The sequence below is a fragment of the Dermacentor albipictus genome, chromosome 2 (genome assembly GCF_038994185.2).
Source record: "Dermacentor albipictus isolate Rhodes 1998 colony chromosome 2, USDA_Dalb.pri_finalv2, whole genome shotgun sequence".
In the NCBI taxonomy this organism is placed as follows: Eukaryota; Metazoa; Arthropoda; class Arachnida; order Ixodida; family Ixodidae; genus Dermacentor; species Dermacentor albipictus.
Window position 1 is genome coordinate 23310908 of NC_091822.1, and position 16722 is coordinate 23327629.

The 16722-nt window shown below is 44.3% G+C and overlaps 1 protein-coding gene across 13 annotated transcripts in view; it reads right to left on the reverse strand.

The window, feature by feature from the left end:
* LOC135897935 (testis-specific serine/threonine-protein kinase 3-like) overlaps nt 1-16722 on the reverse strand; it is a 245996-nt gene that overhangs the window by 86285 nt on the left and 142989 nt on the right. For all 13 annotated transcript variants that reach the window (XM_070533526.1, XM_070533525.1, XM_070533519.1 and 10 more), the window contains one exon: nt 3448-3534. In XM_070533526.1, coding sequence (XP_070389627.1) covers nt 3448-3534 — 87 coding nt within the window. The remainder of the gene's footprint in view (nt 1-3447; nt 3535-16722) is intronic.

A 16722-nucleotide genomic window follows, 5' to 3' on the forward strand; every position in this document is an offset into this window, starting at 1 on the left:
TGGAAACTCAAACACCAACTCCTATTTTCCTTGCTTTCGCGGGTTTTAGCCATTGATGAGTCAGTTTGTATTGTCTGCCTTACGGAGGTATGAGCCATTTTTGTGCTCTGCACTGACACCGGCATCGGGCTACTGTTGTTTTCTGTGCGGCCCCGTTTGATGTATTTCGCACATGCACGATGATTGCTGCTCAGCTTGTACCCAGAGGAGCACCTCTGGGCCGTCCGGATGGCCGAAGACGCCGCCAGAAAGCAAGGACTAGCCGCCGTCTGAGGAAGGGGGGGATTGGGGGTTAGTCTCCCGACCCCCGCCACCCCCGAACCCTATCAAGGACATAATTTATCTCTCTCTCTCTATGCGGCCCCGTATCGCATAAAATCGGGTGTCGGTGCCGTCGTCTACGGGGCCCGACAACGCTATCACGTTTCACTCTTGAAGGTGAAACTTAAGCGTCCTCCAAGCTTCCTTATTATTCAGATAATAATTAGGAACCGCCTCAAGTTTCTTTACTTACTTCTTAATCAAAAGTTAGCCCTTTACCCTCATGTGTATGTATCTCATATGTCCACTGGACAAATACATCATTACGCCCATTCGTTAACCCGCATTTTGCTCAAAATAATGCTTTTCAGTTTAAATTAGTCCTGCGTACTCTATTAGAATGGAACTGTCTAACTGATCTTGGCTAATTTTCTGTGACCTAGAGCTATGATGCGTGCTCTTAATTCGTTTTATGTCTCAATTTCGCGTAATATTTTCGCATAGTACTTACTGTTTGTGGCTAATACGTTTGTTAGTTGGCGTTATGTTTCCATTTTGCATGTTTTCCTATGTTATCTTTTATGTTTGTGCCTTTATCTTACCTCTTGCACCTGTCCTGCTGGGACCCATTCTTAGTCTTCAGCATGAAATAAATAAAAATAAATAAAAAAATAAATTCTGTAGGAAGAAAACCGGCCACCAGACCGGCAGCTGAACACGTGCTCTCAGATTCCCGACCCCAGCCTCCAGGACTTCACCCGACTGGCCTTCTTATCAGCCTTCTTATCCAAAGATACTTCGCAACGTCGCCAGGAAGCCATTAGGAGAACTCAAGCGGTCCCTCTGCAAGCCACAATTTGCAGATAGCAGCCTGGCTGGGACTTCCGTTTCAACCTTGCGTTCCCATTCGATGTTCCAGATGTTTCGCCTGCTTCATCAGTATAGGTACCAGCAGTCATGGAGGTATTGCGTAGTTCTCTTCAGCACTATTCGCTTCAGCAATGCGGCAGATGAATTGCAGCAAATGACTGAGCACCATTGCCGACAAACTAAGGGTAGCGTTGAAGATTACTATGCGAGACAGAAGTCACATTCAAGAACGAAGCAAGAGAACGAGCATTCGTGATTGTCCGTCAGCCTCAAGAATCTGCGCAAGAGTACGTTTACTTTGGCTCCCAGTGGACCTGCATATTAGGAATAAAATTTACGGAGGAATAAAAATGGGTGCATACGACGGGCATTACCGAGTCATAGCGGGCTCGTTGCTGTTCAGCCTTGAAAATTAAACAGCACAATCATTCCATTCAGGCAGTGCTTACATATGAGACGGAATCTTATAGGCTAACAAATAAGCTTAAGAACAGTTTAGATATGTATCGTGGAACGACCAATAAAATGAAAGATATAAAATTAAGAAACAGGTAAATGGGGATGTGGGTTGGAGAGATAAGGGGAGTAGCCAATGGTCTACTTCAGCAAAATATAGTTAGGTAGGCCACGTGATAAATGAAATCAGTCGTTTATCACAGTAATTAAAATGATGCCAAGGGAAGGAAAACGCAGTCGAGAACGGAAGAAAACTAGTTGGTATGACGATGTGAGAACATTAATTATAACTTGTTCTTAAGGAAATCAGCCCATATTCGTTGACGTTATCGTAGTGAAATTAAGGAAAACACAAAGTACAGAGGATCACCACACTGAAAACTGATTTCTGGAGTTTCCGAGCAGGAAAAACGCACCGAATACTACGCATTCGTACAGCTTCCTAACAGTAAAGAAAAATAATAAGGCAAATCGGATTTCGCATCGGAATAAGCGCATAGACGTGTTGCTGGCGCAATGCGCTCCTCTTTTTCAGATATAGAAAACATCCAAAAGTTAGCATGCAATAGTTTTTTGGTTTCTGCCTGACACTTTTATATTGTCAAACCATCGCTCGCACCAACAGACTGAGCCATGTAGAGGTTCTGGGGATGCGCGGCTCCTAATGTTTTTCCCGCATAGCGCGTCTCCTGTAGTGCGGCTTCGCCGCGTGGCCTGCGTGATGCCCGCGGCGGTCGATGTGGCTGGGGCGCAGTGCGAGAGATGGCGCGAGTGTTGCGCTGCTAACGCCGCCGACAGGCGAGGTTTCTTGGGCGCCGAAAGGAAGGCGCTTGCTCTCTTGGGGGTTCGGGAAGCAAGCTGGACGGATGTGCCGTGCCGCGCGTGCGCCGACCCATGCTTCTGCGAGACCGTCTCGCGTGGCTGCCTTGGAATGCGCCACCGTTCGTGTGACAGTACGCGCGAACGACCAGGCGTTGGGATCCAGCATGGGGCGAACATATTCGCTCGCTATGAGGCCGTGGTAAGTCGGACTTCTAGATTTGTCGCACGCCCATCGGCATGTTTTGTGGATAGCAACTCGGCTAGCTGGCATTGATCTATGAAAGGTGCAATAAATGCCCTTGTGACTGTTTGTACTACTGTGTTGTCGTTCCTTTGTCCCAAGAGCACAGGAGGAGAATACCCACAAGGTAGACGTGCATTTTGCTTATCTTTAATAGAAAGTTTGTGCTCCCGTACTCGGCAGTTACGCAGCGTCCAGTTTTACCTATATCGCCTTCCCACTGCATGGTGGTATCAGGCAGAGCCCGCCCGTTGTACATTTTACAGAGGGCCTGGCGGTCGTCTTCTGGCACCCACGCGTTCTGCTTCGTATAAAATGCGACCGAGAAAGAACAGTCTTTGTGTTTGTGTTAACTGCACTAGCTTCAACGAAATTGGAAAATTCGGAAGCACAGGATTAGCTATGTGAATAATTGCTGTCTGGTGCAAGGCAGCAATTATTATATATGCGTTCGTGCTGTAGTGAAATAAAATTAGTGTGCTGACGATGATGGTATTCCCCAAATTGGCATTGAAAGCGATGGTGCATGAATCTGCCACATGCTTCGCGTGGATCCGACCGAAACTAGCTTGTTACTCTGGCATGTAGGCGCATCGTTACCTTGAACAGACACCACGTGATAAGAATGCGAGAGGTCAATGCATCTGTTGCGTCCTTGCTAAAAACTAAATGCGTATAAATGGGTCAAGCCGTAATATGCTCACACACAGGGCGCACGACCCAAAATAAACCCGTTTTCACTGTCTTTTCAAACGGAGTGCGAGGGGTGTCTCTTGCAGTTCTCATCCCACACCTACCTTTGGTAAGTCAACGTCCTCCTTGACGGACACATCCTCCTTGGCCTCCTGCCGCACGGGATCCCGCAGGCTGCTCGTGTCCGAACTCTGTGACCACCGGGTAAAAAAGAAGCGCGCTGCTTTAATGGTTCTTTCTGGACTTGATTTTCCTTGACTTTCTAACTGAGAAGACCTGCCATGATCTGGTTAAGAATGGAGTTGCATCTGTTTTCTATCCATGCTTTATTCGGAACTGTGTGAGCTACTTTACATATAAACTGCACACTAAATGTTTGACTTCATGCATCTAGGTATCTTCCTTTCCTTCCCTCTTCTCCGCCCTTAAACTGGCTCTCTTAACTGCTACACGCAGAGACAAAGCAACAGCGCGCACATCAGATCCTATAGATGAGATGAATATTTACAATTATTAGGGTTATAATTATATTCGAGTGCTGATTGCCGTGTTATAGTTTGTTAACGAAGCTTCCCCTCAAGTCTAAATATTGTAAGGCAGTTTGTCGTGTGCGTATCATGGACACGCATGCTTATATCGCCTTCCATTTCCCTACCACGGTTGCGCTTTAAAACCACGGCGCTGCAATATTGCTTTCCTCTCCTTCCTTCTTCTCCGCCCTTAAACTGGCTCTCAACTACTACACGCAGAGACAAAGCAACAGCGCGCGCATGCGATCCCATAGATGAGATGAATCCATATATCTAGAAAAGTATCAGTCATACCTCTCGTAGTATAGCCTTCTGAGCCGTTTCCTTTTTTTTTACTTTGAAAGAAGTCCTATTAGGGTTATTATAGTTACACGAAGGTATTTCGCCCTCGCCAGCAGCAGTACTTGACATAGCTATTCTCGCAGCTAGCTTGCCACGCTATGCGTGCCGCCCTCGCACCTGTTTAAGGTTTTCCTAGACGCTAGAGCTATACTATGCCCGCGCAACCTTGAGCGATCGGAAAGCGCGTTTTCCCCTCTTGGCCGGCGGAGAGGGGAGGCTTCGTTCCGGCCGCGAAGCTCTCCACATCTCAGTAAGGTGCCTGGTGGTGGTCTCGTGCTGACGATGCCCTCTCGGTGAGCGCATATTTCCCCCCTCATCTTTTAAGAGGTTCAATACATACAAGCATTTGTCTCGCAAACGAGATTTATATCAAGGGAATTTTCCCTCGTCTAAGAATAATTTCTCCCTCGTCTAAGAGAATAATTTCTCTCGTCGTATTCGAGTGCTGATTGCCGTGTTATAGTTTGTTAACGAAGCTTCCCCTCATGTGTAAATATATTAGGGCAGTTTGTCATGTGCGTATCATGGCCACGCACGCTTATATCGCCTTCCGTTTCTCTACCACGGTTGCGCTTTAAAACCACGGCGCTGCAAGTTTGCTTCAGAGACTTTCCTTTCCTTCCCTCTTCTCCGCCCTGAAACTGGCTCTCTTAACTACTACACGCGGAAACAAATTTCAACAGTGCGCGCATTAGATCCTATAGATGAGATGAATATTTACAATTATTATTAGGGTTATAATTATATTCGAGTGCTGATTGCCGTGTTATAGTTTGTTAACGAAGCTTCCCCTCAAGTCTAAATATTTTAAGGCAGTTTTCCCAGTCTCTAAAGCCGCTCGAGTTCACGCTGCTCCTCTGGCGGCGATTTTTCCAAGAAATTATTTTTCCACATTTTTCCACATAAGTATGAGGCTCGGAGCACGATCGATGGCGCTTGAAAGTAACCGGTGGCTTGACGAACCAACCGACTGAGCTACCTTTCCGGGCAACATTGAAGGGTCACGAGTTCAAATCACATGTTATGTTCCGTTTTTCCCCCTTTTTTTCTTTCTTTTTAATGTTTTTTCCTTCATTTTATCACTGTACGAAAACCCTCCTAAAAAACAAATTATATATCCTCAATTATGTATGGCCACACATGTGCAGGTCATAAATACCAGGTTCTCTAGCCGAGTGCCATCCGTGCGGTATAACCGAGCTCAGATTGGTCCACCTTGAATGATCAAATAGGGCACCACTGTTGGTTAAATGAGGCGTACAACTCCTGCGGGACCCGCCATGGTTGCTCGGTGGTTATGGTGTTAGACTGCTGAGCACGAGGTCGAGGGATCGGACCCCGGCCATGGCGGCCGCAATTCGATGGGGGCGAAATGCGAAAACGCCCGTGTACTTAGAATTAGGTGCACGTTAAAAACCCCAGGTGGTCGAAATTTTCCGAGTCCTCCTCTACGGCGTGCATAATCAGAAAGTGGTTTTGTCACGTAAAACCTCATAATTTAATTTTTAATATAACTCCCTCGGGGACGTTAGAGTATCCGTCTCCAATGCAAGAGGACCGTGATTCAAATCCCGGTGCCGCGCAATTCTCCACCGGAAAATAAAAAAAAACTGTGTTGAGAAAATTGCACAAACAGGCCTGAAGTGCGGCCTGATCCCGGTGACCAGAACCGGTAACGCACTCTCTCACCAGAGCAGGATTGGCCACCCTGGTGCAGTACTTGGCCACAACCTCCTATATGAATACAACAATCAAACCCCGGCCCTCAGTCCCCAGCAGCTGCGAAGCAACTGACCACGGCGGCGGTCAGATCTGTGACGCTGCAGAGGGTGCTAACAATACCTGGCTCCGGACAGGCCGCCATTGGAATCTGAACCTGGCAACGGTTAACGTTAGAACGCCATCTAGTGAGGCGAGTCTAGCAGTGTTATTGGAGGAATTAGAGGGTAGTAAATGGCATATAATAGGGCTCAGTGAGGTTAGGAGGACAAAAGAAGCATATACAGTGCTAAAAAGCGGGCATGTACTGTGTTACCGGGGCTTAGCGGAGAGACGAGAACTAGGAGTCGGATTCTTGATTAATAAGGAAATAGCTGGTAACATACAGGAATTCTATAGCATTAACGAGAGGGTGGCAGGTCTTGTTGTGAAACTTAATAAGAGGTACAAATTGAAGGTGGTTCAAGTCTATGGCCTTACATGCAGTCATGATGACCAGGAAGTCGAAAGCTTTTATGAAGACGTGGAATCGGCGATGGGTAAAGTCAAAACAAAATACACTATACTGATGGGCGACTTCAATGCCAGGGTAGGCAAGAAGCAGGCTATAGACAAGTCAGTGGGGGAATATGGCATACACTCTAGGAATAGCAGAGCAGAATTATTAGTAGAGTTTGCAGAACAGAATAATATGCGGATAATGAATACCTTTTTCCGCAAGCGGGTTAGTCGAAAGTGGACGTGGAGGAGCCCGAATGGTGAGACTAGAAATGAAATCGACTTCATACTCTGCGCGAACCCTCGCATAATACAAGATGTAGACGTGCTCGGCAAGGTACGCTGCAGTGACCATAGGATGGTAAGAACTCGAATTAGCCTAGACTTGAGGAGGGAATGGAAGAAACTGGTACACAAGAAGCCAATCAATGCATTAGCGGTAAGAGGGAAACTAGAGGAATTCCGGATCAAGCTACAGAACAGGTATTCGGCTTTAACTCAGGAAGAGGACCTTAGTGTTGAAGCAATGAACGACAATCTCATGGGCATCATTAAGGAGTGCGCAATAGAAGTCGGTGGTAAAGCCGTTAGACAGGAAACCAGTAAGCTATCGCAGGAGACGAAAGATCTGATCAAGAAGCGCCAATGTATGAAAGCCTCTAACCCTACAGCTAGAATAGAACTGGCACAACTTTCTAAGTTAATCAACAAGCGTAAGACAGCGGACATCAGGAACTGTAATATGGGTAGAATTGAACAGGCTCTCAGGAACGGAAGAAGCCTAAAAACAGTGAAGAAGAAACTAGGAATAGGCAAGAATCAGATGTGTGCGTAAAGAGACAAAGCCGGCAATATCATTACTAATATGGATGAGATTGTTCAAGTGGCTGAGGAGTTCTATAGAGATTTATACAGTACCAGTGGCACCCACGACGATAGTGGAAGAGAGAATAGCCTAGAGGAATTCGAAATCCTACAGGTACCGCCAGAAGGAGTAAAGAAAGCCTTAGAAGCTATGCAAAGGGGGAAGGCAACTGGGGAGGATCAGGTAACAGCACATTTGTTGAAGGATGGTGGTCAGATTGTTCTAGAGAAACTGGCCACCCTGTATACGCAATGCCTCATCACCTTGAGCGTACCGGAATCTTGGAAGAACGCTAACATAATCCTAATCCATAAGAACGGGGACGCCAAAGACTTGAAAAATTGTAGACCGATCAGCTTACTGTCCGTTTCCTACAAAGTATTTACTAAGGTAATCGCAAATAGAATCAGGAACACCTTAGACTTCTGTCAACCAAAGGACCATGCAGGATTCCGTAAAGGCTACTCAACAATAGACCATATTCACACGATCAATCAAGTGATAGAGAAATGTGCAGAATCTAACCAACCCTTATATATAGCTTTCATTGAATACGAGAAAGCGTTTGATTCAGTCGAAACCTCCGCAGTCATGGAGGCATTACGGAATCAGGGTGTAGATGAGCCATATGTAAAAATACTGGAAGATATCTATAGCGGCTCCACAGCCACCGTAGTCCTCCACAAAGAAAGCAACAAAATCCCTATAAAGAAAGGCGTCAGACAGGGAGATACGATATCTCCAATGCTATTCACAGCATGTTTACAGGAGGTATTCAGAGGCCTAGAGTGGGAAGAATTGGGGATAAAAGTTGATGGAGAGTACCTAAGCAACTTGCTATTCGCTGATGATATTGCCTTGCTTAGTAACTCAGGAGACCAATTGCAATGCATGCTCACTGACCTGGAGAGGCAAAGCAGAAGGTAGGGTCTGAAAATTAATTTGCAGAAAACTAATGTATTGTTCAACAGTCTCGGAAGAGAACAGCAGTTTACGATAGGTAGCGAAGCACTGGATGTGGTAAGGGAATACATCTACTTAGGGCTGGTAGTGACCACGGATCCGGATCATGAGGCTCAAATAACCAGAAGAATAAGAATGGGCTGGGGTGCGTTTGGCAGGCATTCTCAAATCATGAACAGCAGGTTGCCACTATCCCTCAAAAGGAAAGTGTATAACAGCTGTGTGTTACCAGTACTCACATATGGGGCAGAAACCTGGAGGCTTACGAAAAGGGTTCTGTTGAAATCGAGGACGACGCAACGAGCTATGGAAAGAAGAATGATGGGTGTGACGTTAAGGGATAAGAAAAGAGCAGATTGGGTGAGGCCACAAACGCGGGTAAACGACATCTTAGTTGAAATCAAGAAAAAGAAATGGGCATGGGCCGGACATGTAATGAGGAGGGAAGATTACCGATGGTCACTAAGGGTTACGGACTAGATTCCAAGGGAAGGGAAGCGTAGCAGGGGGGCGGCAGAAAGTTAGGTTGGCAGATGACATTAAGACGTTTGCAGGGACAACATGGCCACAATTAGTACATGACCGGGGTTGTTGGAGAAGTATGGGAGAGGTCTTTGCCCTGCAGTGGGCGTAAATAGGCGGATGATGATGATGATGATCTAGGTCTTGTACAATGTATGATAGCTGCTCTTTGTTGAAGTCAGTAATGCTCCTCTGACGCAATAGCTACAACTCAAGTAGCCTGGCAAAAGTATGCTGCAAGTATTATTTACCATTCCTTTTGTTGTACGCATGGAGACATATCGAGGAAGCATTTGTAGATTGGATCCCTCCGTGCCCTGTAGCTGTATGCGCAACTAGGAATTTGTTAGTCCTTTGTGTCTGCTCTAGGTCGCTTCTGCCCGCTGCAATGGTTCCCGTGCTAGTGCCATAGACATGCACCATTAAAAGAGCACCTTCCAAGAACACGCCGTCACAAGCGCACTGCTATATAACGACAAAAAAAAGTTTGATTGCTTATAACCTTTTAGGGTATTTCCCGTATTCGGACATCGGCTACGGCCATTTTGGAGAATGGCACGATAAATTGCACATGTATGCACATGTACGCACCAACCACCTATGATACCTTTAGTAGAAGCTTACGCGCGAGCTCGCTAGGAGTTCTGAATGCAGACAGAGCGTAGGCTCATGGACACATGCTTATTCAAGGTTACTAATGTAGATAGCCTTCTTTGTCTTCTTCAGGTGCTTTGAACCTATTTCTCCATCATGTTATTTATCTTTTCAGGAACCGAATGGCCACAGCGGAGACCACGATGAAGGACGGTTAATAGGCCAAAAAGCCCCCTAAAGCCTGTTTCACATGATGCGATTTCTTCGCACCGGAAGTGCGATTTCCGTCGTTTGCGATAAAAATCGCAATCGCAGTGCCGACCCACCAATTTTCGGCTGCGACCAACTGGTTGGTCGCACAGTCGCAGCGATCGCTGCGATTTTCCGTCGAAATTGCGTGGAGAGCTACAATGGAGCTATTTCGCCGGTTTGTTTTAGAAAATGGAGTATCGCACAACAACTGCAATGCGTGGAGACGTGAATTGCCGAATTCGGTACGTACGGGAATAGAGAATAAAAAAAACTTGTACTGCAGATTCTATTCTCCCGTTTCTATGCGTTTGTCTACGCGCTACGCAGCAAATGAAGTGCATTTTCACGTTTGCTTCGTACGTCTTTGCGAGTTGTCAGTACTAGGATGTGTTCGATCCCCACCAGACGAGGAGGTCGTCACAATTTTCGTTTGTTCAGTAGCATGCGAAAATCGCGCTTACGGAGCAGCTTGAATTATTTCAACCTCGGTAAGGGAAAATGACAAGACAGCAAAGTACCTGAAGTTTCAACGTTGGGCTGAACGCGGTACCATTCAATTGCATTTTCTTGTCAGTTTTCAAGCGTGAATTTTCCGATTATGCATCTTGAAAGCTTATCTCACCTCACTTATTAAATTTGACAAAGCAAAAGTGTAGGCTATCGGAATGAATTTGCCACGATAGCATTAAATCCGTGGCTTCAATAAATAGCATCGTTAATTTGTTTTCGAATATTGCATGCACGTTAAGTTGCACGTCTTCTCTGGAGAATTTTTTATGCACAGACACCAATAAACATTCACTATGTTACGGACTTTCTATCCCTACTGCATCTGCATTAACACTTGCTTTGAAAGGCAATTAACTCTACAGCTAGTAAATTAGGTAAATTATTTGCTTGCTATAGTGGCACAGTGACAACGTACCCTCCTTCTCCGGCATGTAAAACTCGAGCAACAATGCCAAAAGCAGGCAAATGGCCTGTTCTTTTGGGGATAAAACATGATAAAACGACACACTGAAGAAAAGTAAATGAAAACTGCAGTGAAGTCAGCCAGTACAAGCAGTTCTTGCACGTTCACAGCTGATCAAGTGTGCAGAAACATTCATGCCTTACATGATTCTAATAAGTTCGTGATCACATATATTAGTGTGTAAACCCATATAACGATATCTGCTAGGATTACTCTTTATAAGTAATTAAATACCATGCTACTTGCAGGAACATTTCACCCGAGGATTTTAGAACCAATTTCTGCATTTCAACTATACACAACATGTGGTTTATTCAATAAAGAACCACAAACTGGGCTTTTTTGCAATGACAAACTTATTCGAAATTTTACTTACATACAGGCAAAAAAAGGAACTATAGACAAAAATATTGTTCAATTTCTTCACCTGTTACTGTGGCTATAGCATTCTGCTGCTAACACAAGGCGAGGGGTTCATTTTCAAGCCATGGAAGTCGCATTTCGATGGGAGTCGTAGGTTAAAAAAAGCTCTTGCACTTAAAGTTAGTTCATCACTTTTTATTGAACCCTTAAACTTCAAAATACTACTGCATAGGGGGGCATGCTTACGCAAAATCTAACAACAACAGAAAGCATAGGGCAGAATTGTAAAACTTTACAACTAAATTGTAAATCTTTCGTGATAATTCGAGTGCGTGAATATTAATTGCATCAATGTGTATTGTTCAACAGCACTGCACAAATAAGAATAATCAGGTACAGCAAGTGCTCTGTCAGGAAGCTGGTTCTACAGATGTATAAATGTCAAGACATGAATGCTCATACTACGTCGCACACATAGCACAAAGAAAACATTTTTCAAGAGTTGTCCCTTCTGGCAGATATGAGTGGGCCATAAGCAGCAGAAACTTTATTGCAGGGTTGCAGGGTCATTGTGTATTACCGTTTATGAAAGAATGAAGAGTGTGAAGAGGCTTTTAACAGCAGTACCTCATGCTACTCTCATTAGAGGAATGATGAGCAAATACATTTCTAATAGAGCACTTAAGTTAAACATTAACTTTCTGAAAGACAGAAAATTCCACGTGATAGTTGGAGGTACATTTGGCCCACCCGCATCAACAACACATGCATACTGCAAGCAATACTACAGCCTATGGTGTATTACAGTCTATGGGAAAGCTATCTCATACAGAAATCAAGAATGATGCAACAAGTCCTTGACAACACTGCAGACTTTCTTGGCCAGTCTGGCCTCTCGCTTTCTGATAAGTCGGCTTACATCGACGTCGGAAAAAAGACTACAATCAAGAACTACTCCAGATTGCACAATGTACTCCCAATAGCTGGAGAAACGTACCCGGAAGTCAACGTCCACAAATCCTCAGCTAGTGTGTGGGACAAACAACAACCCAGCATGTGGGAGAAACAATTATGCCATGCCTCGGCGCAAATTCTACACCTGGTGAAAAGAATAATCTTGAAATCATTGGGTGTGTACAAGTGGATACTATGGAAAATCGCAGATGCTGTGCTTGTGTCCAAGGTATGGTACGGTATGAATTACCAGCAGCGCACAAAAAAGACAACTCATTGAATACAGGCATCGGGTAACAACAGGTATTTCCGGCTTTACCATGCTTGAAGTCCTGTATGAGAAAGAGCAAACCAACAAGCACCTAGACAGAGTACAGTTGCAGTCCTAGCACAAATTCTTTGCCTCAGGAGCTCAGAACCTGGTCCCAAAGTACTATGCCAGCTAGCATATGAGATGCAAGGACGACTACCCCTCCCTTCAGAAACAACCTCGGCAGCACCTGAACTTGAAACACAACAGGCCGATGCCGTGCAATATGCGGGCAAACAATTAGGCCAGGAGACTGTATGCTGCTGCCAAATGCACAGACGAGGTTGCTAATCATGAATGTGCAAGCAAACATCAGGCACACATAGTACACTGATGTGGCAGTTGCAGTGTAACTGTAACTGCACTGTAACTGTCACTGTAACTGCATAAATCTAAACCCCATATAAGTGAGTACCATTCTAGGTCATCCTACACGTAGAAAAGCTGAACTGAAAGCAATCAAAGCAGCACTTGTAGTGCAGATTACAACCTGCACAACACCTCGCATGGATATCACACGAGAGCGTCAGGAAAATCAGGAGATTGACACGCGACTTGCAAGCACGTTGCCAGAAATTAAATTGCAGGATACATAGCCATGCAGATATTCCAGGACACAAACGGGCTTATAATAAGCCCGACATAATAACTGGAACTGGATGAGTTGGTGTGTATTCATTATTAACTAAAGTGCAACAGATAGACAACAGACAAGAACGAACCGCTCTGTGTTCACTTCGTTCTTGTCCATCGTATTTTTGTTGCACTATATTTAATGAATTCATACGGCTGCACAGGAGAAGAATGATACCTCTGCCCAAGGGCCCGATTTCACATCCAAATCCACGCGTGCACACGCACACACATACACACAAATGTTGCAAGAGAGCATAGCATGAAGTACTATCAACAGGATGACACAAGAGATGGATGAGGACTAGCTTCTAACTGAGGTTCATTTGTAAAAATGTGGCGAGTTATACAAATTCCCAGAAAAAGAAGACGATGAGCAAAACGAGAACAAGGTGAAAGCAGGAGCCAATGTTTCGACAGATGGACTTGTCTTCTTCAAGGTCAACTTGTGGAAACGTTGGGTCCTATTTTTCACCTTGTTCTCGTGTAGTTCATCGTCTTGAATTTCCATCTCCCGCCTTCCCCATGTTTTCCCCAGAAAGTGAAAGACATCTTTGAAGGCTAGATAAAAATTGGTGTTTGATGCAGTCAAACATAAACAAAAATGCTACAGAAAGAAAATACAGAAAAATTACAAGTGCTGGAAAAATCTGCATGCCAGGACCTTTCAAGAAACATTGTTGTTATTCCAATAGACAGACTGACAGCTTGCTTATGCAAGCACATTCTCCCAGTTCCATACCATAGGAAAAAACGAGTTTCTTGGAAGGTAGCCACATGCACACTTGGTGATCAAAATGTTTTTTTTTTCCTGGACTTGTATATCTATATGTTTTTTCTCCTTTTCCCGATTTTATGTTTGGTTTCATCAAGAACTAGTCTTTATCAGGTTTTATTGCTGTACTACTTTCTCGTAACCTTTAAAGATCACTGCATTTTCACAATACACCTTTTAATTAGAAGTTAGCGCACCCTGTTATTACTGCTTCACAATAAATATTCTTGCTACATTGGCCAAATAATAGATTTTATAAGGTACACAGAAGCATCATAAGGGCCATTAAAGTGGCTTGTTGCAGCCTAAAAAAATAATGACTAGCCTGGCTGCAAATGGCACCAGAGAACACATAGGACGTACAAGAAAACCGAGATGATCTAAGTCTAACAACCAAAAGTTAATGTACACACCGAGTAATTGCTCGATGACAAGCAATAGACCGAACATACACAAAAAGGAGAAGCAAAAATTCATGCGTGTTTCCTGACAGGAAATGCATCCATTTCTAACGGAGGCCATGCTGACAAGATTCTCCCAGCATTTTTAGATCTACAGCTTCCGTAATTTCTCTTGGCAGCCGATCTGCACAGAATGCTAGCTTCATCTACAATGCACGCTCAGATGTCGAGAGTGCAGTATAGAGGAAGAAGCTAGCATTCTGTGGAGATTGGCTGCCTCGAGAAATTATGGAAGCTGTATATGCAATGACATTGGGAGAATTTTGTGGTAGCATGGCCTCTGTTACACTTTCAGAGATGGATGCGTTTTCTGTTGGGATCTGTGTGTACACACATTAGTTTTTGCTTCTGATTTTTATGTAACTTCCATTTATTGCTTGTGAACCAGCATTTACTCGGCATGTTCAATAAATTTTCATTTGTAAGCACGCCTCATGATCGCCTTGGTCTCTAGCAGAAAGATGTTCGTTCTTTTTACAGTGAAGCTGTATATGCCTAGGCGAAACATTCGTGGTCCGATCACAAAAACCCTAGTGTAGAGGTGTGAGCCATTGTTTAGGGGGATGTGAGCCATTGCATTCGTCTTGCATGATGGACGGAGAAATTTCTTGTTGGGGAGTCATGGTTGGATTGGCGTGTCTTAAGTTCTGCAGTTTTTCCAGATGGCTATTGTTGTTTCTGACACGATCGAGCAGCAAGAGGGGGAGGAGTATTTATTCTTATTAGCTCAAGCTTATCGTGTTCAAGCTTAAGCTCAAGCTTATCGGAAGGTTCCGCAGCCAATCTGGAGCCTTTTTTTTGCGAAGCGAAGCTATATAATGAGAAAAGTCAAGTTATTGCCTCATATTACCATCCTCCTCGATCATCATACGACCAGTTTCTTCGGCTGTCTACTTTCCTTGATACGCTGGAAAGTGATATCGTAATACTAGAGGGGATTGTAATATTCCGGGTATAGAGGGATTGTGCGATGACCCTGTGGGGTCGGTCACTGGCCATGTGTATTCTGCATTATTTTTTTAACGCGTCTGTGATTTTACGTTTCAACAGTACATTCGTGATGCATCACGGAACGACGGCACAGGTCACGCACTTGATTTACTCTTATGTAATGTTCCGAACATTATAACGAATGTGAATGTACTTCCCGGCTTAAGTGACCATTGCGTCTTTACTGCTGATATAAACGTTCAATATGTGTCCGTGCCGAAGAAGGAACCCAGAAAGATTTACATCTATAAGAGGGATGATTTTGGTGCCGTAATTTCGGCGTTTGAGTCATATTTTCCTACCTTTGATGCATTAGCTGATGAATTGATGAGTTATGGAAGCTGTTTAAAGACAAGCTTTTTCAATTGCGCAATACATTTGTTCCTATCCATGTTATCTCATCTAAACGGTCAAAAGATAAGCCTTGGTTTAATCATCAGCTGCGCAAGCTAGTACGAAAACTTACGAGAGCTTATCTAAAGTTTCGGAGAGCGAAGTCCCAGAATACTTGGTTAGAACTGAAATGTTTGAAAAAAAGCTTTGAGGGTCTTGCGGAGCGGGCCAAACATACTTGGTTCGAAAACATTGGTGTGAATATGCTCAAAGATTCCAAAGAATTCTGGAGATTTGTCAGGTATAACGGTAAAGAAAACAATTCTATTCCCCCCTAAAAAGCTCTGAAACCATACTTGATGCTGTTGAAGACAAAGTGAAACATTTAGCAATTTTTTCTTGTCAGTGTTTAGACCAAAGGGTTCTCGCACTCTTAATGGGATCTGCCAAATGGACATTAAACAAATGCCTGAGGTTATATTTGGTGTAGAATGTTTGTGTAAATTACTGCAGGAGATGAAACCGACGATCGTTTGTGGCCCTGATGATATTCCGGCAGCGATTCTTAAAAACTGTTCAGAAATTTTTGTGTTTTTTTTTCTTTTCTCGGTTACTTACAAAGCTTTTATCTCAGTCTTGTTTACCGCGTGATTGGAAGCTGGCACGGGTTGTACCAATTCACAAAGGCACATCGAGAAGTGCCGTTGAGAACTACAGCAAAAAGGGAGTGGAATGAGATGGAGCCTTGCTTCGCAAGGCAACTGTTTTCATGCGGAATGTATTAAAGGGAGAGAGAACATGGGTGCACAATGTTTGAGTAGAGTGACCTATCACCTGGGAATTTCAGTTTGGCCTAGTTGGCGTTTACTGCATATCATATTGACCACAAATAAAGACGGGGACAGCGGAAGACAACTCGGAAGAGAACTATTCCGCTGTACCCGTCTTTACTTGCGGTCAATATGATATGCACTATCACCTGAGGTTCTTTATCTTGCACCTAATCTAAGTACACGGGTGTTTTCGCATTTAGATCCCATGGATATGCGGCCGCTGTGGCCGGGATTTGATCCCACAACCTCGTGCTCAGCAGCCCAATACAACTAAGCAAACACGCCAGGTTATATTTCCCTAACTAATGTGTTCATACGTCCACTCGCACACTATCATTCACTCGGGCATGCTTCGGAAATGACAGTAAGTTAGCGCAGTAATGCATCTGCCCTCCATTGAACACAAGCGGATAGAGATCTACAGAACTGATGACATGCAAAACACGCGCAGACATACGCACACACACAA